Source organism: Canis lupus, chromosome 21, assembly GCF_011100685.1.
Source record: "Canis lupus familiaris isolate Mischka breed German Shepherd chromosome 21, alternate assembly UU_Cfam_GSD_1.0, whole genome shotgun sequence".
In the NCBI taxonomy this organism is placed as follows: Eukaryota; Metazoa; Chordata; class Mammalia; order Carnivora; family Canidae; genus Canis; species Canis lupus.
The window spans coordinates 944591-970851 of NC_049242.1; the positions used below are offsets into that span (position 1 = coordinate 944591).

Consider the following 26261-nt stretch of genomic DNA (forward strand, 5'->3'; position numbering starts at 1 on the left):
AATGCATAATTGCAAAGTGAAAGAAGCCAATGTGAAAAGGCTATATGTAACATTTTGGTAAAGGCACAACTACAGAGGCAGTAAACATATCAGTGGTTTCCAGGGGTGGAGGATAAAACGAAAGAGGGGTCATTAGGTGATGATGCACAGGGTACATGACAGGGCTGTGAAACTATTCTGTCTAAAAATGTAATGATAGATAAATGACATTATGCACTTTTTATAACCCTTAGAACCAGTCGACATAAAGAGTAAGCTCTAATGTAAACAATGGACTTTGGGTAATAATTATATCAGTAGTGGTTCATTCACTTAACAATTGTATCACACTAATATAAGATGTTAATTAGGGGAAATTGTTTATATCAAGGAAAGGGGAATAATATGGGAACTCTATTAGACGCTCAACTTTCTTTAATAGCTTTTTTTAAACTGAATAGAATCTGAATGATAAGTATATGGTGGCTGATTATAATATTCTATTTTTGCATATACTTGAAATTTTTACAGTAAAATTAGTAAAAATGTTTAATAAAATAAAATCCTAGTTAGAAGACCATTCAGATTTATATTTTTAATTGTTAAAAGCAGGGAGCTCCCCTCTACTTGCTAGGTGGGATGTCACTCAATGTTTAACCAAGTCAATTATATCTTCAAAAATAAAATAAAAAAGTTATAGCCAATACGTATTCAATGAATATTACATATCAGTATTAGGCTTTTCAAAACAAGTTGTCTCAAACAGTATAGTTAGAAAAAATTAACACAAAAACTCATTTTAAGTTTTTTGGGGTTTTTTGTTTGTTTTGCAGTCAGATTCTTCAAGATCAAGAATCTAGGTATGTTTTTATCTTTATAAATCTGAAATTTTCATCTTGGGCTATTTTTTCCCCATAAGAACAAAACTAGTTCTGTTGTTATTAAAAATTATTTTTCTTACGTAAACAATATTTTAAAATTAGAGAATGTGAGAAAAAAACAAAAATATATTCCCACCATCAGAACAGTCACTGTATGAATTAACTCCCAATTTTTTCCCAACATTATTAACAATACACAGAAACAATTTAAACGTGGAGTCCCTAAGACCAACCTAAATCCTCCATTCACGTTAGGTTTTAAGCAATATGATGTATTCAATTTTGTCAGATCACCTAGTTCCTAGGCACTCAGTGGAAAACTGAACTCAATTAGGAAGTGACTTGTATGGATTTCCCAGTTCATCCTACTACAGGGAAAGCAACCATGGTGTGACCTCTCTGGTATACCCCTGCACCAGCAGATATCCAATTTAGGAAAACCATGACGTACAGCCCATCATAACCACAGCATGGAGACCCCAAAAGAAACAGATGAGGAACAATGATCCATCCTGCTCCAAAGCAAACACGGTTCTAAGGCAATAAATGCTCTCTACAGGGCCAGGCCATCTGGGGCATAATGACTCTGCCAACAGCAGGAATCGCATCAACCAAATTCATTACAGGAGGCAAGGCTGGGAGTGACATGACAGTCTGGAAGAGCACTGGGATACAGAAATAATAAACAGTTTTACGGATACACCTCTCTGCCTCTCTTTCTCTTTTCAAGCACCTGTCTCTGTGAATATCAGAGACAGCTTCAGTTTCCTCCTTTGTCAGCTAACAGACTTCGGATGGACAGTACCCAAAAGGCAGGCAGAGCTGCCCGAGCCACCACCCTAAAGGCAGGCAGAGCTGCCCGAGCTTCCCTCTACTCCCAGCTTCACCATCTGTCATTCTAAGCGTATACACACACACACACACACACACACACACACACACACAGACTGAATGAGGACAAAGGAGGACAGGAGAGAGGGAGGCTGACTTGTGAGTAAGGCTCCTGTGAACATATACCAGAACCCAAAAGCAAATGGCTGTTTGTGGTACAGATCTGACCTCCAGCCTGCTAAGGTGTGCTAAAGTTCTTCTGAATCCATCTGTTTGCTTGCCTAGACTATTTCTCCATGGAGACTGGTATGAAAAATCATCATGGCCAAAACTTGGCCAATGGCCAAGCTCAAAGTGAATACATCCTGCAGCCACATTCTTAACCTGCAATGAAATCCATACCTAATTTGAAACTATCACCGAATATTCTATTGTTTTCTGGTAATATTCAATATGGCCAGTATTTCACCAAAAAGAAAAGGACAATATCTAGTGGTAAAAAGAGAACTAGGTCAGGAAGCAAAAAATCTGAGTTCATTTAGCTGTGCCCTGACACTTTTAAAGATTTTTTAAATTTTATATAGCACCAGATACTTATCAGTTTTTCAATTGGTGCAAGTGTCTTTCAAATACTTTTCTAGTAATATCAGTTTTCTTTGGAAGATGTATAGTGCTTTCAGTCTATTAAGTAACCACTGTATTCAATAAGTGGCCACTTTCAAGCACTATTAATGACGGAGTTGACCAGGATCTGTTTTGAAGAGCTTCACAGGATCTATGGGATGTGCAACTTGCCAACAACTCTGAGTACAACCTCAAAATGTCTCTGTGGCTCTTCCTCAATGTGTCTGTCCACTTATGTCCCCAAAGAAAACTTAATCAGGCTTCACCACAACTTAACTCATTAAAATAGTGTATCTTTTCCTTTTTTTACACTTTTTGTAAAAACATTGTGATTTTTCTTTTACATTTTTGACCATGACTTATAGTAAGAACTACATTTTACAATCCAACATTATTTGCTCTTCCATGTGTACTAATAAAACAGAAAAAAAGTCCATTAAGCTGTATTTTCCTTTGAAACACTGAATGCATTGTGCTATTGTTTCTTCTATTTTTTCCTAATACAAGTATAACTCATGAAATTCTCGATCTTAAGAACCCTTGCAAATCACCACCCACAGTATGATAATCATTGGAATATATAATACTCTACATCAGTGAACTTGAGTGGCATGATAACATTCAAGGCAGTTCACAAGAAGAGTAAACACTAAATCCACATCAAGCTCAAATTATTTTTCCTTCTCTATATGTATGAAACAAAACCAAGAGTACTCCATGGTTTCTTTTTTTGACCCTGTCCTCTACATAATCCAGAATCATTCTCAAATGATAAATGTTTAATGATATTTGTTATTCAGAGATGTCTAAGCTGCTGAAATCCCTGAATAAATACTTAATTCAGTAGCTCTGCAGTCCTCAAGAGCTCATCCTGGGATGATACCCACTGTCTTTCTCTCTTTAATTATTTAATATTTTAATTTTGCTTCTGTCAACACATTCCCCAAATAACCTTGAGATGGCTTTAAAAAAAAAGAAAAGGTCAGGGGAGGAGGACTTTCTTATCTTTCCTGAAATTTCTCACAAGACTTATTTTACAAAAAAATTTTTTTAAAACATTGAAATAACGTCCTTTTTTGCTGCTCTATCTCCAAGAAAATAATATGTTTTGCTAAATTCTTATGTTTTTGGTGCATTTTTATGATGAAAATCAAGTTACTTTCTAGTGACTCCATCTTCACATTCTAGCTTCTTCATCTTCCCCCTAACAAAACATGCTTTAACCCTAAAAGACATAGAACCATAAGAATACAGTTCTATTTCATGTAATAGACCTGAGAGTAAGTAGGGAAAAAAACCTGATACTTCAGAAATCAACAATTATTAAGTCCACTAGCTGGAACACTTCTATTGGCTTATTTCTTGAGTAATGTACGCCATATCATCATCTTCATTAATAACCGAGACCATTTCTTTATCCCAGGAGCCACTAACTTTTGCCATTTACTTATTTGTAATTAAATTCTGGTGTTGTAATTATCTAAGCTTGCAAATATCCTTTGCAACAAACCACAAACAGGTCTTAACTAAAATACACATGCTGGTATGTGCCGCATTGCTGATCATGGCCCATACTCAACATATAATGATGCTACACCACCCACAGACCCAGCATAATTCAAAAGACAGAAACCACAGTAAATTAAAACACAGGACAGCTACAGAAACCTAGGAAGCTTACATCTAGTAGACGTACTCTGTTAATAGGTTAGCCTTTAAAGCCATTCACAGTACTCATTTCCCAGTTCCCTTCTCATTTCTTGTTAACTGATTCATTTAATAAAAGACATCAAGTTGTCGCCCCTATCACAGGGGAATTCATGTCTGCATCAACAGCTCTGCCCACGCTGTCCTGCACCACTAGATTCTCTTCCCATACTCATCCAGTCTGTGGACATTATCCTCCAAGACATGCCACCTGCACTTCCTCTAGTGACCTTTCTCCCATTTAAAACCATCCACTTTAGTTCTTTTCACATATTTGTATTCCATTTAGTTTGTAAGCTTTTTGAGAACACGAATCACTGCTTCCTGACACTGGTACGGAGGTTGTATTTTTCCTAGTAGATGTTAAGTAAATCCTACTGACATTTAGCTTTTGTTGTGTTGGTATTTTGCTGTTCCTTTCAATTATGGCTTTAATTTAAAAAAGAGAAGAAACCTTTAAAAATGGCCAGTAGTGGGCAGCCCGGGTGGCTCAGCAGTTTAGCGCCACCTTCAGCCCAGGACCTGATCCTGCAGGATCAAGTCCCGCATCGGGCTCCCGGCATGGAGCCTCTTCTCCCTATGCCTGTGTCTCTGCCTCTCTGTCTCTCATGAATAAATAAATAAAATCTAAAAAAAAAAAAAAAGAAAAAAGAAAGAAAGAAATACAATCTTAAAAAAAAAGGCCAGTAGTAGTGAAAATGGAAAAAGGGGTTAACTAATAAATCACAATAAACGTATACCTAGAGCCATAGGAAATACACTGCTCAATCTTGTTACCATCTTCAGATAAACATGTTCCAAAACAGTAAGCTATGTAGAACAGGAAATGGAATGGTGAGACAGAATACCCTCAAAGGCATATTATTACTTGCACATGTTTTCAGTCTTATCTCAGTCCCATACATTTAAGGACAGAAAGAGAAAAGTTAGTTCTCCTATTCTCCAATTGGAGACAAGAGTCAACAAGATTGCACAATTTGGGATCCAAAGTCAAAAGCTTTTGGCCTCTGCTATATATTTCAAATTAACCAGGAAAAATAATCTGAGAAGCCTAGCAAGGTGTCTTCTCTTCTTTGACAGATGTTTACTACCTCTTCTTCAGGCCCAAGAACCATCTCCAGACGTCTCAGAGGGGTGGCTGTTCCATCTACTAACCAAAATTCCTTTCACCCTGGTAGTGGAAGAAAATTAAAGGGTAACCTCTACTTTGGAAGTAGAGATTATTGGAAATGTGTGCTTCAAATGGCAGTAGATTATGTCAAATATCACACACATGCAACAACACATAATAATTTTTAAGTTTTATGTATAAGTGGACATAGAACCCAACTCATTGTTCATCATTTGAGATGTTTTTATAAAGCTTAGCACATTTAAGAATACAAAATGTCATTGATGAAAACCTTTCACACTATAGCATTTAAGAACTGACTTTACAGGTTTAATCTTTAAGCAAATCATTTCACTTGCTAGATCATTTAAAAGCTCTGCTAAAAAGATTCTGCCTATTAACATAAAAACGAGACTTCAGAAATGTTTGTATTACTCTGCCCATTAGGGTCACCTATGATTTAAATAACAGAAAACACAGAATACTGATACCATAGTACAAAACCCGATCTATTCAGAGGAGCCAGACAGAGCCCATTAGCCAAATTTCTTGTCATAAATTATCCTTTCTTCTTCATTAAAAAAAATAGATAAGATACTTGTGACATGACAATTTTGTTAGAAAGGATGACTAATAAATAAAATTCAAGCCATGTTAAAAATACAAACTCATGGGTTACCAAAATAAACAAAATGCAACAAATTTGCTCACATTTAAGTTTGGCATGGAAAGGCAATGAATACAGCAGACCACTTAGAGTAATACTTCCAAAGGAACATATTTTTGCAGATTCCCTAAAGTATAGCCAATAAACAGCTGACATTTTATTATACCTCTCAACTACATGCTTTACAATTTTCAAGTATTTTTTAGCAGAAATTAAAGAGAAATCATATTATCATTTTTTTGGACCTTTCACTTTAGAATGTTCCTACCTTGATCTAATAAAGGAATAGATTTCATTACCATAATAAATAAGGGTGGCAAAGATGGTGATCCTCAATTTAAAGTAGAGAAAACAGCCTCAAAGAAAGCTAAGGGCTCACTCAATGGTCAGGATCCATGCCCCAGGTTGGTTTAACTGATGCCCAGTCTCACCAGATAGTAATTCTCATTTCATGATTTTTGAGTCTCAAGCTTTCTCCTTTTAAGGCTCATTTACCTGCCACAATCAATATTTGTTACCTCAAAGACTGCAAGATCCTATTTTCATAAGATCCTATTTTCACAGGACATTCACTTTCATCTAATAGTTTACAAAACATTACAAGAGAAATCAAGCTCACCATAGGTTCTGTGCTAAAACCCTTACCAGAAACATGTTCTCAACATCCTTAAAACCTAAAACTGTTGTCCAGGAGAACCCTTATAGTTATTAATACTAGTTATATTTTAACAAAATGGCAGGTATAATTAATTTGTCCATGAAAACATTGTGTTTATCACAAGCAAACAAAACATGTATATTTTATGACAGCCTCAATATGTTATTTTTAAAAGAATGAAAAGAGAAATGTGTTCAAAGATCACTGGATAAAAGAGAGAGCAAATTAAATAGCCAGAAACTGGAAAATGGGATAGCAAGTCGGAAAAAGATATGAAGGCTATAAATTAAGAAAACCACTCTCAAATTATTTACAGAGAATTGTTATAATGGGTTTGAAGGAAGTATAGTTGAAAGAGTGGACTACAAAGAACACATTTATCTGAGTTTGTACCTCACCAACTCTCAGTAACTGGCTGGAATTTGAGAGCATATGGCCTCACACCATACTCTCCCTGCCCCCCAACACCCCAGGCTGGAAAATAGTGAGTACCTCTGGAATCACCGCTGTCAAAGCTCTGGGAGAGGGGCTAGTAGGACCCCTCTCCCACATCTCCCTCTGAGTTCTCATTAATTTCCTTTACTCCACTACAGGATTGGGGCTGGCGGGGGGGGGGGGGGGGGGGGGGGTGTCTCTAATATCACCATATCACCACCCTACTGCATTTACACACAGTATTTCTTTTTGGTAGATTTTCCACAGGCACGTTTTTTCCTCATATAATGACAAAAGCATGTATACAATTCTGTCTCTTGCTTTTCTGTAATTTAAATTTCTATCATAAGACTTATGTTTAATTGACTAGATAAGTAGTCACTGTTAAAATCTACTAAACTAGTTATTTCTAATTATTTTCTATTATAAGTAAATTTTAATTATTTGCATAAGTCAGGACCTATTTCCAAACTGAACGCAGAACCACAACAAACTCACAGAGGTGCTGTTGGTTATTTAAACATTGAAATGCCTGCCATCGCTGTCAGGGGAAATGGGTTACAATGTGTTACTCAACTAATTAGGATTTACCCCTGACCTGCAGGGAAGTTTGTGTTGCTGAACAAACTCCACATGGTTATGGAAGGAATGAAAGGGCACAGATGCTGGATAGGAAACCATATTACCTGCTATGGAAAAAGTACCATGATTGGGCTTGCTGTATCAGTGGGTATGAACCCTTTAAGGTCAATTTATCACCAATTTGCAATTCTATCAGCAGCATAATGAAAGTAAGAGTCTTAGTACACCCTAATTAGCAAGAAGCGTTAAAAAAAAATCTTTTAGGTAAGTTAATAGATAAAAATAGATACCTTACTCTATATTCATTTATATTTCTCTGACTCCTGGTAGAGGTTAACAGCTGTATTTACCCTTGGCTATTCAACTGTCCTGTGTCTAGTGTTCACTTATTTAATGACGTCCTAACTGTCTTCTTCTCCCATTTATCTTACAAATACTAGCCCCTAGGTTATGAATATTCATCACCAATATATATCCATTGAGAAAAGGTTCTCACTGCACAATATGAACACCTACATTCAAGAGGAAGGATGAAGTGAAGGAACTGTGGAAGATGAAGAAAGAGTTGGAAAGTTGATGAAAAGAATGGTAAGAAAATATATATAGCTGCACAAACGCCCAGGGAGAAGCTTCAAGAAGCAAGGGTAACAGTCCAGTAAAAAGATGACCAAACTATCTTAAATTTTAGAGTATCTCAGGGTTAAATTTTCACAAAGTCAACACACCATGTATTTAACAGTTACCTGTCTATAAATGTGTGCCTGACAAGAGTACTAAACATAAAGAGAGAGACACGGACCACAGTTCAGGGGAACCGGGGATACGAGTGTGTGCTCACGTATAATTCAAGGGGGCTGGTGCAAGGGAGGCAACAGAACAACTGGTCAGAAAGAGCCCCCCCCCCCAAAATCCGAAGGGGCTAGTTTCTCCTCTCAGGCTAACTAAGTAAGTAATTCCCTTAAAAAATATTGGTTGGCTCAAAGGTTAAGCACCTGCCTTTGACTCAGGGCATGATCCCAGGGTCCTGGGATCCAGTCCCACACTGGGCTCCCTGCATGGAGCTTGCTTCTCCCTCTGCCTGTGTCTCTCTTCTCTCTCTGTGTGTTTCATGAATAAATAAAATCTTTTTAAAAAATTAAAAATACAATGTTTATAAAATATGAAGAGATTGTAATGCCAAAGGACTATTAATTGGGACCTGAAAAAAAAAAAAAAAAAAACATGGAAGAACTAATAAACTGTCCTCGCTAAGAAAAAGAAGCAATCTAAAATGCACAAGCCTGAAGATGTTTCAAAAATAGTTGTTTCGACCTCCCATTAAATTCCAGCAGATGCAGCAGCTGTCAAAGTATGTTTAGATTCACCAAACTCCATGTCACACCATATATGCTACAGGCTTCATTTCAGAATAACAGATGAATGTAGATTTTAGGCAGGGAAATTTCTTTAAAAGATGAGTCTTATTAGATCACATAGTTGGTACATGATCCAATTTCCTTTTGGTGAACTTTAGTAAAGTGCAGATGTTTCTTTACTAAAAATGGAACCCACTCTGGCTTTACTTACATTTCACATGTAGACTACCTTAAATTACTTACACATAAGTATCACCTTCAATCAGAGCATTTTTAGTCATAAATATGGTAATAGTAAAAAAATTAAACAAGAAAAATATTTGAAAGACTGGTATACATTTACATATAAATAGTATATGTATTATGATTGTGTTTATATTTTTAAGTGTATTCATGTAGAAATGAAAGGTCAAATAAAAATAAAATCAAGTTTATCATCATGAAAGGCATAGAGAATATTTCCAATTTTTAATATTTTTAATATTGGGTTCCTTCACATTTTTTAAATCTGTTAAAAAATACACTGTGATCTTAATAGCAACCATTTGCTAATTTGTACGCACCAGGTAAAATGCTATGTACAGCTTACAAGAAGGGTGAAACCCTCATGAAAAGTAGGTATTATTATTATTATTATTATTATTATTATTATCCCCACTGTAAAAATGAGGAAACCGGAGTTAAAGAAAGATAGTGACTAACTGGGGCCACTTAGAGAGAGGAAGAGAGAGAGAGAGAGTGTGTGTGTGCGTGTGTGTGTGTGTGTGCCTGAGGTGCAGTGGGCGATCCTGAAATGTTTCCTGAATAGATCTCAATCAGTGAAGAACGGATATTCACACTCCCATATGAGATCCCTATGCTGTGTTGACTGCTATAATGGAGATATGCACAAGTTAACCTGGGTAACAGAGAAAGGTTATCTGAGAAAATAAAAGGTCCACATGGGGGACACCTGGGTGGCTCAGTGGTTGAGCATCTGCCTTTGGCTCAGGGCATGACCCTGGAGTCCCAGGATCAAGTCCCATGTCGGGCTCCCTGCATGGAGCCTGCTTCTCCCTCTGCCTGTGTCTCTGCCTCTCTATCTCTCATGTATAAATAAATAAAATCTTTTTAAAAAATAATTAAAAAATAAAAGGTTCACATGGTACGTATTGTCTTAGCACCAAGCAGTAACAACACACACACCACACAGTATCAGCAGCATGCCCTCAATAAAAGCAAACTCAGAAGAGCTAGACCTCTGTTCTGTACTTCCAAGGCCTACTAACAGTATCTGACATATATCAAGTGCTATTAATATGCTGAGTGAATACGTAAGTCAATGTTCCATTCTTCTTCCTTCTTCACATCTCTCCTGGCCCATCACACTGCATACCTTGCATTTTCTCCTGATTTTCTCCTCTCCACTTATCTTGCTACTCTTTGCACATATGTAAAAAACTGCTTTTGCCCTAGATTTACATTATGAGATTTTTAAATACTTATCCATGTATAAGAAAATTAAAAGAACACGAAAACATTTCCTTCTTAAATATCCACCAAGTGATTCTATTTTCCCCAACAAATATAAAGGCCATATCTGAATTTGCTATGGGAAATTATAACTTTGCTTTAAATATCCATTTCACTTTCAAACTGCTATTATAAGGAATGTAATTCAAATGCCTATAAACCTACTAAGTTTCTATTTATTAAGGTGAGTTCCAACACAGAGTTATCTTATGACTCAACAATTCCATGCCTAGGGATATATCCAGGAGAATGAAAACATATGTCCACAGAAGACAGGCACATGAATGTTTGTAGCTTATTCATAATAACAATAATAATAATATGGAAATACCAAAATGTCCTTCCACAAACAAACAGATAAACAAAAGGTGTGGTATATCCATACAATTGAATATTTGGCAATAAAAAGGAATAAAATGCCAATACATACTAAAACATGGATGAACCTCAGAAACATGCTAAGTGAAATAAGTCACTCACAAAAGGCCACAGATTGCGTCATTCTATTTACACAAAAAAGGTTCAGAAAGGGCAAATCTATAGAAGCAGAAAGTGTATTAATAATAGTGGCCAGGAACTAAGGAAGAAAGAGAATGGGGTATGAGATTTCTTTTAAGACTAATTTTAGAATAGTTTCACTATTCTAAATTTAGTGATTCCAAACACATAAAGGATTCATATAACTTAATAGCCGAAAACAAACTATCTGATTAAAAAATGGGCAAGGGACCTGAACAGACATTTTTCCAAAGAAGACATACAGATGGCCAACAGACATTTAAAAGCTGCTCAACATCTTATCATCAGGGAAATGCAAATCAAAACCATGATGAGGTATATCACCTCACATCTATTAAAATGGCTGTCATCAAAAAGACAAGAGATAAGTATCAGCAAAGATATGGAGGAAATGGAACCCTTCTTCACTGTTGGTAGGAATATAAATTAGTTCAGCCACTATGGAAAACAGTATGGAGGTTCCTCAAAAAATTAAAAATAGAACTACTCTATGATCCAGCAATCCCATCTCTGGATATATATCCAAAGAAAATAAAGATAGAATATTGAAGAGATATCTGTACTAGCATATCCATTCATAATAGCCAAGATATGGAAACAAGCTAAGCGTCCACCAAAAAATGAATGAATAAAAAAGATGTAGTGTATATATATATATATATATATATATATGTATATATACAATGGAATATTATTCAGCTATGAGAAAGAAGGAAATTTTGTCAGTTAGTACAACATGGATGGACTGTGAGGGCATTATGCTAAGAATAAGCCAGAGAGAGAGAGAGAGATAAATACTATATGGTATCACTTGTATGTAGAATCAAAAAAAATAAAAAGCAAAGCATAGAAAGAGAAGATTAGTAGCTTCCAGGGTCTGGGAGTAGGAAAAACAGGGAGAGGTTGGTAAGGATAACAAACTTCCAGCTATAAGATGAATTAGGCAAAAGGATCTCACTCAAAACAGTGACTACAGTCAATAATACTGTATCGTATGGTTGAACTTTGCTAAGAGAGTTGAACTCAAATGTTCTCACCAAAAAATGATAAATATGTGATAAGTATGTGAGGCGATGGGGATCCCTGGGTGGCGCAGAGGTTTGGCGCCTGCCTTTGGCCCAGGGCGCGATCCTGGAGACCCGGGATCGAATCCCACGTCGGGCTCTCGGTGCATGGAGCCTGCTTCTCCCTCTGCCTATGTCTCTGCCTCTCTCTCTCTGTGACTATCATAAATAAATAAAAATTAAAAAAAAAAAAAGAGGGATCCCTGGATGGCGCAGCGGTTTGGCGCCTGCCTTTGGCCCAGGGCGCGATCCTGGAGACCCGGGATCGAATCCCACGTCGGGCTCCCGGTGCATGGAGCTTGCTTCTCCCTCTGCCTGTGTCTCTGCCTCTCTCTCTCTCTCTCTCTCTCTATCATAAAAAAAAATAAAAAAATAAAATAAAGTATGTGAGGCGATGGATTGATGTGTTCACTAGCTGGCTGGAATCCATTCTCGATGTATACAGATATGAAATCACTATGACACATTTTTTAGTATCTCACAATTTCACTTGTCAAGTATATCCAATACAGTAGAAAAAAAAATGTTTTAACATAATTAGTGACGGTGGTTACACAACTCAGCACATGAAAAAAACACTGAATTAAACTTTTAAAAGGATGAACTTTATGGCAATAAACTATACCTCAAAAATGAATAATTATATATAATAAATATTATATAACAAATGTATAATATACCTCAATAATTAAAGGCTTTTTTTTAAAAAGTCATTCCTACACAATTAAAATCAACACTTTGAAATGGCACCACAAAGTAACATATGCAATAATTTGTTACAAATAGAAACAACATAAGTCATTCGTACATTTGCAGTTTTTTAGCAATGTGCTGTATTTGAGATATTACATATTATTGTCACTACTTTAGAGAAACTTCATTCTTTAATACAAACATCAACTCCTTGAATAAACCTGTTCTAGTCAATCTCATTCTGGTAATCTACATAACATGCAAAGGCTTTTTCCCTAAAATACTTGTCTTCACATACAAAGTTTCAGAATTGGTTCCAATATTAAGTAGTTAGTGACAACTTTTGGATTTATACATTTCCAAACATTAGTTTGACACAACTTCCTAAAAGTCTGGTCACTTAATGGACTGAGGAAAAATGTATCATGTATCCAGCTCCAGAATCCCAAAGATTTGATAGCAACTCTTATGAAGCTAACTTTCTAGGGAGAAAAACAGGCAAATAATTACAATAAAAAGTGTTGAACGTCATGTTTTTTTTACAAAATTGGAAAATCTCAGATATGGAAACATCCCTAAAAAGCTAACTAAGCTATTCCACAGAAACAATGGCTCACTCTCTCTGCAAGCCATATTCAAGATAACAAGCAATGATACACTGTCTAGAGGTCTTGTACCAGCATTAAATACTGGTGCATTTGTCCAATTAATGTAAAGATTTTGCTTAGAAAAGCCACCTCACATCCTTTTTTTGAATAAGATGTGGTGATGGTTGTTGTTTATAACAATGGTTTAATTTCACTACCTCGTCTCAACATTAGCAAGGAATAAGATAGATGAGAAAATTAACATTTAATACCAAGTACCACATACTATGCTAGACACTTTGTACATTATCTTATTTAATCCTGAAAATGCATATGAAATAAGTATTACTCCCATATTACAGACAAGGAAAACCACAAAAGAAGCCAAGTAACTTGCTTACATCCATATAGCTAATAAGTGTCCGAACTAGGATTGAAAAGCATTGCTCAGATTCTAAAGCCCAGTATCTCTACTATACGAGATTGACTGCTGTTACTGTTACATCTTCAATGAATCTACTTAACATTAAAATATTCTAATATTAAAGATTAAACATTGTTAGCACTGTACATGCATGAATGATGACACTAAGCTAAACTCAAGAAAAACCCCCTCTCTGTTTCTTTTAGCCAGATTTAATGTTCAGATTATTTGCATAAATTGCTATCAGCTTGAGTTAACATACATTCTGACAGAAGTGCAGAACACAGTCTCAGAAAAGAAAATAGTAAGTCTAGATGCAATCTTAGGACTTAAAGAAGGGAGAGTATCTTGCAACCAATACCCTGGTTCTAAATCCTTGTTTCTTATTTCAGCCCCTCTCATCAGTGGGTGTCACAAAATATCACACTCTACCAGCTGTGAATATTCATAGAGCTCTAATTTCCATCAGAGCTGTCTGAGGAATCAAGGAAATAACGGGAGGAAAAGGACATGCACCCAACAGAGTTTAATTAAACCTGGCAAACCTAAAGGATGCTATTCTCACTCACTAGCTGCTAGTCCTTGTTCAGGATTATTAAGAATCTATATTTTCTTTAACCCCTGAGGTTGTTTTTTTCCAGCCCTTGCTGCACTTTGCAAGCTGTCCCAAAGTCTAGACTTCCTATTCCTTGCTCCCTACTTCCCCCAGCTTCAGGGCAGAGCTCCCCTTAAAGTCATAGATCCAGTAAGAAACATCTTTTTTGGCTGTTCTTTTAAATGATGTGTTTTGTCCTTGTGGCACCATCCAAATATCCTCTCCTGGTGACTCTGACACCAGTTGAATAATACCACCTTTCCTTAATCAACTAGCTAACAGGCTCAATTCAATTTTCTCACTGGGCCAATTGAATCTTCCTCTTCAATTCTTAATGAAATAAGTCTTTCCCATAATTCCCTGCTCCACGACCCTCCAGCAATGCCCTACCAATCTCATCATTTTCTTTCCTCACCAATAATCACTAGGATGATCTTATCTCAAACATAATTACAATTATAAAACATCTTTGCAGCATAAGAAACACCTAGGAAAATGTTTTTCTAAGCCACTACCTGTCTTCCATACAGAAACCAATGTGGGAAAAAAAAAATCTGTCATATGAATCAGCCTGTTTTATTTTGTGAAATCGCCTAGCTATCTATTTCTGAGAAGTGCAAATTGTGACCATCATTTAAATAACTTCTATAGACCACTGACCTAAGCCATCATAAATAAAGCACCAGTAGAAACCTCCATGAAGTCTCAACATCTGTACTGCCTGTTCGTAACCCCTGAATGCCAACCTAACACTTTCTTGGTTGCCAGATCATAGTAAATATTTGTTTAAAAGAAAAAAGCTAAGCCAAAACCATGCCACATCTTATAATTTTCTACCAAATAGATTTCATTGGTGAGACAAACAAGTTCATGCTTTAACATTCAATTAAAGCATTTCTACTTTAAAAATCTCATTCCTACAGAATATGATAGTAATGTTGACAAGAACATATCAAATGTAGTTTTGGAAAAAAAACTTAAATTATGAGGATCAAAATGATCCTGCCTAAAGCAAATGAAAATAATGTTACATTTTTATATTATGCACTGTTTCTATGGCCCACACAAAAATCCTACAAGAAATTGGGGTGCCTTGGTGGCTTAAAGTTGGTTAAGGGTCTTACTTTTGATTTCAGCTCAGGTCATGATCTCAGGGTTGTGAGATTGAGCCCCATGTTGGGCTCCAAGTTACGTATAGAGCCTGCTTAAGATTCTCTTCTTCTCCCTCTGTACCTCCTCCTCAAAAAAATTCCTATAAGAAATATAGAGCAGACGTTATTTCCATTTTTGATGAAAAAAACAGGTTTTGAGTAAAGTGGCTTGTACCAATGCTGTTAGTAGCAGCACCAGGACTAGAATAAAGTTCTAACTCCTGTTGCTGTCTATTGCCCCCTGGATAACCCAGTCCTAAAAATCAATATGCCCCGGCCTGAGCAGTTACAATGAAGTCTGTGGGAAACAATATTAAAAATCAAGTTTGCAGTCCTCATTCCATGGCTCATTCACCCTAATATTCAAAAGTCTCCTCCAAATACTCTTCTTAGTAAACTGGTTGATGTTTAGCAATTACCGAGCATCCACAGTGTAGTCAGAACTGAACAGAATAGAGATCCTTGGCACCCAGACGTTTATATCTGAAAGAGTAAGTACAGTGTCATAGAGACAAACAGGGAATATACCATGTGACTGCGAGCCATGAACTGGAGCAACATAGCTACAAGCCAGTGAAGATTTTGGATTGGCAACACCAGAAGCCAGAGAAGGCCTGAAAAATCCTCCATTAGAGCCATCAAAGAGTACAGCCCTACTGACACCTTGATTTTAGACTTCCGGCCTCCAGACTATGAGAGAATCAATGTCTGTTGGTTTAAGCTAAGAAAAAAAAAAAATGTTATTCCAAAAATACTGCCAGAAAAAAATCTAATTTAGGATATCTTGGGATATGAAATTACAGGACTAACCAAATTTCCTAACCTGAGTAGAATGAAAAACTAGAGTTTAAAAACTGGAGAAGGAAACAGGAAGAGTTAGGAGGACTCAGATGTCCCTTTAGGAGACAATCAGGTGGATGAGCCTATAAGTAAGAACACAAGGAGAAGGAAGCACTTGGTTTTGACACCCAGTGTGAGGTGCCCGAAGCACATCCACGTGGTGATAAGCTGCTGACAATCAGATCCAGAGCTCAGGAAAATGCGTGAGGGCTGGAGCCTGGGGAGACATGTCATTGCACATGGAAAGCAAACAGTGAAAGGGCTAAGAAGGAATCTTTGTGTACTATCAACATTTAATAGAAGGACAGAGGAAATCAACTGAAAAAGGAAGAGAAATTCAGCAACATCACATACTAAGAAAAAAATGTGCAATTATGGAGCTGCAGAAGGAACAATGGTTAGAAAGGGTCAACCTAAGGAAAACCAGGATTGACAAGCAGTCAACACAAGCATCTAGAAGTCCTACTTTCACCTCCCGTGTTGACATCATTTTTTCACAAGTACGCAGCTTTCCTACATCTTCAGCTTTCCTCCAAATAGTGAGCCCCTAAAAAGCCACCCCCTATTATCTCTTATGTTGACACTTTTTAATGGCAACCATCTCCCTCTAATTTTCCACGACCAACTTTTACAACAGTTGGAAGGCTAGTTTCTTATTCTTTGATTCTCTAGTTGTCACACAATAACTTCTTCATAGAAGATACACAAAGCCTGACACAAATTCCAAAACCACAATATTTAAATACTTTCCCCAACCAATTTTAAGTTGTTTCTCCTTGTTTACCTCTCTCATCACCACCACCACCATTCCCCCACAATCCCCATTTTCGGGCCACATCTTCCATTCAGACATTGTGAGGAATAAGGAAATTAAATAAATGAAGAAGAAAAAATTCTCACCAAGGCAAAGTAAAATCTATTTACACAGCTTCCATTTGGAAAGGGATAATATACATACTACTCATTTCTATTAGCAGCTTATCACTCTCCTCCACACATAAACACATACCAGTTTTCTAAATTAATCACCATTTTTACTGTGTACTACCGAGAAAACTGAAGCTGGGTCTTTCATCCGGATAAGCTTTCAATACATATTTATGCACAAGGGAATACTATTTGGCATGGCTTTCATAAACTAGCAGGCATTACGGCTTCTCAGATTTGCATAAGGGTTACCGAAGTTCTACCACTGAGAAGTATGTCTGACTTCCAAAAGAAATGGCTCATAATGTGTCTACACACTTTTTCCCAGTGTAAAGCCAAGGTTCAGAGAGTACTATTAATATAGCAAGGTTACAGACATGCAGCATCTTTCCCAATTTTTTTCATACCATCTGATACTGAGAACCAACCCAGGATGATTTCCCATCCTTCACAAAACACAAAACATTCCCCACTACACCTAATATTCACCCAAATCAGATATACCAACAACATACAAAATGTCATGTTTGGGCATTTTAAAAATGCTATTAGGAATGGAAACTTTTATCACAGAACTTAAAAATTGGAACTGAAAGGTCTCTAATAATTAATATAAAATAATCTAGAAAGACTTCAATAGTCTTATTTTAGCTTTTTCCCACCAGGTTCCATGCAAAAATTACAATTAAAAGAATTACCCTCAAATGGAAGATTAAAAATCCTAGGAAAATTAGTACTTATTTTTCTCCTTTATGCATGCATACCTCTGTAAGAAAGGGAAAAGGTTGAAAAAACTGGCAGATTATAACTACTGTAGTGACCTTACTCCTCCACAGTTCACTTTTTCTGAAGCAAATCACAGTCCTCGCAGAGTAATAAACGCATGTGTTTTGCCAGAACACTTTCTTCAGTGCTATAACTAGTTTCTTGGTGGTGATAAAATAGGAATACCGCAGATATTAACTATGACATATTCTGATTAACCAAACATCCCAGTTAGATGTAATCATACAGAGAAGGACCCACATTATCAGAAATATCCAGCGCAAAATTTAAGTTCACCTGGCCAAAGACAAAACTATTAATGTAATTACATCTGTAATGGCTGTTCTGTTTTCATCCTGCCCCTTTTTCTTTGCTTTCAAAGGCCATTAAGACTAACAAATACTGGATAATGTCTACACTTATACAAAATTCAGCCATAAGAACACAGACTAAGGCAGCTACACAAGATGAAGCACAGATTCCTGCATTAGACAGCCAAGTGCTTAGCAAATGGTTTTAATTTTCAGGATGAAGGTCAGCAAGAAGCAGGTAGCAAGTCCTTGGTGGATGAGGCCATATCCACTAGGAATACACTATAAGGATTATTAGATGCAGGCACAGGTTCAGCAGGCTGGCAGACAAGGGAAGGCTGACAGAAATGCCAGCTGAAACTGGTGGGTGGCAGGTGGAGCTATGGAGGGGCTGGCAACTGCCTAGGAGGGTGACATGAGTGAAAACTACACAGCACGGATGGCTGGGGCCAGAAGAGGTGGCAATCACAGCTCGGGCAAGAAACAATGTTCATGAGAAAGATTCAAGACAAAAGAAATCCCCTTTCCTTCACCCTTCTTACTATTGCATATATACCAAGTGTGGCTTAATGATATGAATTTTTTAAACTAATATTTCTCTTTATAAATCTAAATAAGAGATTTGCCATTCTCTAGGTATACATCAAAATTGCACTCACACCAAAGTAATACTGAATGTAAGCTGTACTATTTTTCCTTATAGTTTGAGTAATGCTTACACATCATCAACACAATGAACACTGTACTCTAATAATTCAGAGGATGTTTGTTAAAGCAACTTTTCAGTTACTTAAAACCTTAGTAGTTACCTGAGTTTTCTTCATTGTCAGAGTACCTGGATCGTAACTGTCAAAGATAGCAGCGCAAAAAAGTGGTTATTGCTAACTCATTCCCTGGCCTCTAACAGGACAGCCCCTCAATTACTACCAGCTGAAAAAAGGAAATCCAATGGAAACAAAGACAGTGTAAAAGGGTACCCATTAAGCTCATGTGGGGAATCAGAAGAGAAGTAAATGGAAGTAATCAGCGAGCCCATATTACTTCCATTTTGATAAGTGCCAAGGCTGCCATTTAAAGTGTAACTGCTTTTGCTTGCACCATCTCTGAAGCAGAACCTGAAAGCCGCAATCCTAACCTACCAGTTCCTAAAATTTATTACAGTTCATTTGAAAGATGGCAGTTACTTCTGCTCATTTAACTCTAATTCTAATGACTTAAGAACCAAATGAATGGTTGAAGTAATTACACATCCATACCTTTGATTAGAATGCCCAGCTAAACACGCAAAACAACCTTAGTGGAATAAGAAGAAGGGAAGTAGCTCTTGCAAGGCAAATATAAGAATCTGCAATGAGTTCTATCTAAACTAAATAAAACCTAGATGCAAATTTAAATACCAAAAATGGCCTAAAACAATCGTAATTTTCACTACAAGCTGAAGAATGGCCAAATAAATAGCACAGCAACTACAGAAAATGTCAAACTTCTTAAACTTGTCTTTTTCCTTTTATTTAATTCCTTCCTGCATCACCAAAAACTTCAGCAGTAAAATGGGCCTAGAACATACACACGAAATACAGACTGGCTTAAAGTGGAAAAACAAGTGAAACCAGGCTAAAGTGCATTTAAGAAACACAGCAGGGATCCCTGGGTGGCGCAGGGGTTTGGCGCCTGCCTTTGGCCCAGGGCGCGATCCTGGAGACCCAGGATCGAATCCCACATCGGGCTCCCAGTGCATGGAGCCTGCTTCTCCCTCTGCCTGTGTCCCTGCCTCTCTCTCTCTCTCTCTCTCTCTCTCTCTGTGACTATCATAAATAAATAAATTAAAAAAAAAAAAAAAAGAAAGAAACACAGCAAACGGAAGGCAGGGATCCCTCATCCTGTTTACAATATCTCAATGTAGCCTTTGCATTTCAGGGTTTCTCTGACTCTATATAAACAACTACTTAATCACCAAATCACAAGTTTACCATGGCAGTGTACTTCGAACTGATGTCTGGGAACGCTGAGGGTAGCAGACACAAGAAACAGTGTGCTTCCCTCTTGCTGAATGTCTTAAATTCTTAACTATCTGGAACAACCAACCTCTACCACTCAAATAGGTACCCTTCTTATTTGTGTCATGGGTCACTAGTCCAGAGGCAATATGACCAATAAATAAATAAATAGCCTGTGATAAAGGGAAGGCCATCTTCTGGGCAGGCAGTTTTGAAGAACTGCTGTTTCAATTGGGAAAAGCAAAGAGAAAATGAATCATCAACACACAAGATATGATTCAACAGTCTTTATATGAGAGGAAATTTCCTTTCAGTAAAATCATCATCATCCATTAGATTAACTAAATATAGTTGACAAGTTTTTTATTGGTTTTACAGTATTATTTGTATTTAATTCATAAATTGATTTGTTTTTAAGATTGTATGAACAGGCACAAGAAGTAGTTCATACTTATATACATTTAACTACTACAATAAATAATTCAATCTATATTAGAGTCCGCTTTTTTCCCCTCTAGAAGAAGTCTAGACATACAAGTTTGAGAAACATTATCCTAAATGCAAAGATAGTGGGCCAATTCCACCTTAAGGCAATGAGAGAAAGCACTAGTAAGAAGAAGTTTGTTTTGTTTCTTAAATTATTTGTTTTGTTTCTTAAATTCCACATAAGTGAAATTATATATTTGTCTTTCTCTGACTGATCTATTTCACTTAGCATAATATGCTGTAGCTCCATCCATGTTCTTGCAAATGGCAAGACTTCATTCTTTTTCTTTCTTTTTTTATGGCTAAATAATATTCCATATCCACACCTCCCTCCCAACCCAAGAAAAAGAGATAGAACAAGAGACAAACCAGGAAACAGACTCTGTAGAGAACAAAATGATGGTTACCAGGGGAAAGATGAGTGGGAAGAATGGGTGAAATGGTGATGAGGATTAAGGACTGCACTTATCATGATGAGCACTGAGTCACGTACAGAATTACTGAATCGCTACACTGTACACCTGAAGTTAACACCGTACATTAACTATACTTGAATCAAAATTAAAAACCAAAAGAAAGAAAGAAAGACCCCAAGATGCCACAGGCACGGTAGAAGAAAAAAATGTTGATATGCTCTCCCTACCTCATAATTCAATTAAATAATTGTAATTTATTTCTATTCCTTTTTTCTCTTTTCTGTTTCTTGGGAGGAGGGAAGTCTATTCCTTTTTTTTAAGATTTTACTTATTTATTTGAGAAAGATAGCAGGAAGACAAGCGGAGGGAGAGGGAGAAGCATGAGCAGGGAGCCCCAAGCGGGGCTCTATCCCAGGCCCCCAGCAAAGGCAGACAACAGATGCTTAATGGAATGAGCCACCCACGGAGCCACCCAGGGAAGTCTAATCCTTGGGAGAACAAAGCTTTATTTAAATATTCAAAATTATAAAGAAAAGAGAAGGTAAAGGGAGAATTATATGAGAAAGCCATTTTGAGGTGTTTCTTTGAATATGATCTGTAAGAAAAGAAAATCAATAAGCAAAAACAGCATATGACTTCACAACTCAAGTTTTAAGGGCACCTGCTAAAGTAATAAACTTCAAAGAATAACATTTGATGAAAAAGGGGGAAGATTTTGAGTCATAGCATGAACTAAAACCCAATTCTCCAGTTATCAAATATTCTCAAATACCACTCACCAAATGTCTATACAGCACATAACAAGACGAAAAAATAATCCTAGTGGTAAGATTTTTATAGATCTTCTCTCATTTTATAGAAAAGATAGGACCCAGAGAGATTAAGATATTTTCCAATTATCACACAGCATTTGACAGCACCAGATTTAAATTCAGGTCTATGTCAATCCACTTAATGAACTGTCATCCGTTTTCTCAGACTGGATGTGCAATACTTCATTTAAAAAATGTTACGTATCTTATATATGTCATTTAAAATTGAAATCATCTAGTCAAGGTTTTCCTTTATAAGGACCCTTCCAAATACTCTACTAAGAAGAAACTATTAACTTTAAGAATAGAACTGCCAGTTATTTTACCAGCAAAAAATGGGTTTATTCAGGAATAACAGGGAATTGCAATCTTGGACAAGCAAGCTACCACAAAACCATAGGTAAGTGCAAAAAATAAAGAGCAATGTTATTTTATGGAGAAGGAAGAGGAAGTTGAGAGGGGTTGTTTTGAAGAAGTCCACTAGAGAAAAGCAAAGAGTTCAGAATGATGATGGTTTCTCCTTAGATGAGTTGCAGGGGTAACTGATTTCTTGTAGGAAATGCAATGCACGTCTTTCCCTTTGGGGTCTGTATTTGATGACTGTCTCCTGTTGAGATTCTTCTGAGAGGTCTAGGACTGACAATACTTCCTGTAATTGACATTGAGTGGTACCACCAGCCTCTCCTAAAATGCCTAGCCCTCCATCAGTGTGGTTTCCCTTTATTAATTTTCACAATACCTACATCCTGAAGCAAAAATCAAAGATTATATGTGACCCTATTGAAACAGTTATGCATGTATTAGCCAAGAATGCATGCCAAAATTCTCACCAGAAAAGCTATGAACTAGGATGGAAATAATACAAGATGCTTAGAAATGCATGATGACTGTCAGCTTAGGAAGGCTATATTAAGAAACCATTCATTATTAATGAAAATAACAGCAAAATGATAAAAATAAAACTAAACTGGAGAATGAATACACTTACTGAAACAGTAAGTACAGAGAATGGAAAGGCATAGCTTAAAGTTAGGGAAGGTGAATGCTTCGTTAGGCAGAAAAGAGTAACGAGGGACAGAACTGGGGAAACAGAGGCCTCCTGGTGGATCTGGGATAGAACTCAGAGCAGGCTTCAGAGTCCTTTAGGCACACTCTTACCCTAGCTAAGCAACGTCAGAGAGCCGGCACCTAACCATTTGCAGCCTAGCCTCACTGCATCCTCCCCAAGGGAAAGAAGGTGGCTTGGGTGGGAAAACACCAGTGCCATCATGTGACTTCAAGAGTTCCTCTGCTCCAAATCTTTATTTGGCAGCTGATGCTGGAATTCTTTCAACAAAGAATAATACGTTTTCCTTCCATAATGAAGGTAGATAATAATCAATCATCAGTTAAAATAATGCTCTCTCATCACAAACCTAAGAATCCTAGAAAGACATCAGGTTGTATATTTAAGAGCATAAGACTAAATTATTGAGACAAGCCCTGGATGTTCAAGGAACTTACACTCTCAAGATTTCTTCATTTTATATACAGAAAAACAAACTTATCAGGATGGGAATCACTTGATTTTTGCAAGGCTAGATTCAAAAATCATAACAAAGTACATAATCTCACTAGTTAAATCAGATGTATTTTAGAGATTTAACACAGCTTACGGAAGTGTTTTCAACTTCTGAAACGCTAGAATTGATCTCCCCAGCAGAGTGAGGAGAAAATGTCACTTGTAGACCACCTGGCAGCTCCACAAGACACAGCTTGGCATTCAGCCCTCAGAGATGGGGAAACGCTTTTGGAAGAGGCTAAAATCCAAAGAGCCCAGTCCTGACACCTCAACCAGGATTTACAAACCGGAAAGAAGGAGAGTTCACATTTGTGTACACACAGAATGGAAAGAACTGTATATAAATTATTTTTTTCACAAGTCCGTAAAGTAGGGGCAGCCTGGGTGGTTCAGCGGTTTAGCGCCTGCCTTCGGCCCAGGTCGTGGTCCTGAAGACCAGGGATCGATCGAGTCCCACGTCAGGCTCCCTGCATGGAGCCTGCTTCTCCCTCTGCCTGTGTCTCTGCCTCTCTCTCTCTCTCTCTCTCTCTCTCTCTCTCTCTGTGTCTCTCATGAATAAATAAATGAATTTTTAAAAACCAGTAAAGTACTAACCTCCAATTCAGAAATTAAGTGAATGTAAAACATTTTCTTCATCCTGGTTAAGTAACGAAAGTAAGAATTAAATGTCTTAGCATTGGAGATGGTTAAAGAAGGATTTGGGAGCACAGCACACTTCATTTCAAGACATTTTGATAAGCTCCATCCTTACCATTAATACACACTTCAAAATACAGGTCGGATGATAATGTCTCAGTCTCCAGCACGTACACCCCCAGCGTGCTGTTACTGACCTTCCAACTGATGCACTCGATGCGGCTGTCCTACACTTGCCCTGGGGATTTCTAGATGCTCAAAGGCTCTCCAACTAATGAAAACACCTGCATCACGCAGCCATCAGAGGCCAGAGTCTAGGGCTTCATTTCAGTAGCTGAAACCTGCAGAAGCCTCCATTAGGCTGCAAATAAATAGGTCATGGGAAAGGTAACAAGTTCAGCCTCATCAGTTAGGTCACTCCATTTTTTTTTAAAGAGAAACTCGAGTTTCTTTTATCACTGAGCCTCTCCCTAGGTCTTAGTAATTGAGAGTGAGGATCCAGCAGATTCAGGGGGGAGTAAAGAAAATCGACTCCGGAAAGGAAGTGGGAAACATCCCTAGGGCGGCCTTTACTTAACCATCAGACATCCCAGTTGGCCTTTAGCCATGAACCCTCTTACCCAGGGACTCGATCAACATCAGATCTACAGAGCACACCAAAAATCAAGGCGCACAAAAAAGCTGGTGAAGAGGTCAAATCCCCCGGTGCCGTGCTGTCTTCGATCCTCTTAGCAAACGGCAAAACTGCAAACATACATTTTTTAAACAGCCAATGTAACGATCCGCCGAAACACACGAGATCCTAATCGTTTTGAGTATCACTAAAGAAACCAGCTTTATTTTATCCTTAAGCCAGACTCTTGACTCCCTCCTTACGGACTTCTTTAAAAAAGTGTTCCAAGCGAGCACAATAAAATCACACACAAACCAACCGAAAAGCACCGAGAGTCTCCCACATTTTTAGGGAGCGCCAGGGTCACGGTGCTCCGCCGCGTCCGGCCGCGGCTTCCCCTCCTCGGCGGGCACTCCCGGGGCGGGGGCGGGGCGGGGGCGGGGCCGGGCCGGGCCGGGGCCGGGCCGGGGCCGGGACACGCGCCGCGCCCGCCGCCAGCAGGGGAGCTCTTCCGCCGCCGTCCCCGACCCGCTCAAACAAAAGAGGCCCGAGTCTCCCCCCGCACCCGCAGCATCCCCGCCCCGGGCCCCCCGCAGCATCCCCGCCCCGGGCCCCCCGCAGCATCCCCGCCCGGGCCCCCCGCAGCATCCCCGCCCGGGCCCCCCGCAGCATCCCCGCCCGGGCCCCCCGCAGCATCCCCGCCCCGGCCCCCCCGCCTGCCCCCGCGCCCTCCCCGCGCGCCCCCGGACACCCCCGCGGCACTCACTCCTCAGCGCCCCGATGAGCAGGGAGCCGTCCTTAATGAGCTCTTTGATGAACTTGTTGGTCCGCTCCAGCTCGATCTCGTGACACTGCAGGCGCTCCCTGAAGTCCGGGCTGTCCAGGTAGGAGTCGCTGAACTCCAGAGTCGGCAGCCCCATGGCCCCGGCGCGAGCGGCGGCCGGCGGGGACCTGGGGCGCGGCGGGGACCTGGGGCGCGGCGGGGGCCGGGGCGGCGGAGGGCGGGGCGGGGGCGGGGGCCGGGGCGGCGGCGGGGGCCGGGGGCCGGGGGGCCGGGGCGGCGCTCAGTCAGTCCCGCGCTCCCGCGGCGGGGGGCCGGGGCGCGGGTCCGCTCGGGCCGCTGGGGCCGCGGGCCGCAGGGCGCATGGTCGCCGCTCCCGAGGCGGCGGGGCTCCGGGTCCGGCGCGGCCGAGGCACAGCGCAGTCCCGCGCCGACGCTTCCGGCACCGCCGCCTCCGCCTCCGCCTCCGCCTCCGCCTCCGCCTCCGCCCCGGGACGGTAGTCGGCGCGCCGAGCCGCTCGGCCGGGCCGGGCCGGGCCGGGGAAGCCCTCCCCCTGGGCGGGCTCTTCTCCGGGAGCTGGCGCGGCCGACCCGGCTGGCCCGGGGCCCTCCCCTGCGCCCCGCCCCGCCCCGCCCCGCCCCTCGCCCCAGGCCCCCGCCTCCCCTGCGCCCCCGCCGCCTGCGCCCCGCCCTCTCCCCCACTCGCCCTCCTCCCGCTGCGCCCCGCGCGGGCTCCCCGGG

At 39.3% G+C, this 26261-nt stretch overlaps 1 protein-coding gene across 6 annotated transcripts in view; it reads right to left on the bottom strand.

Moving 5' to 3' along the window:
* Positions 1-25707, bottom strand: part of ARHGAP42 (Rho GTPase activating protein 42) — a 287856-nt gene extending 262149 nt beyond the window's left edge. For all 6 annotated transcript variants that reach the window (XM_038568209.1, XM_038568211.1, XM_038568212.1 and 3 more), the window contains exon 1: positions 25506-25707. In XM_038568209.1, the coding sequence (XP_038424137.1) occupies positions 25506-25659 (154 nt within the window). In that variant the 5' untranslated portion in view covers positions 25660-25707. The remainder of the gene's footprint in view (positions 1-25505) is intronic.
* Positions 25708-26261: the final 554 nt, after the last annotated feature.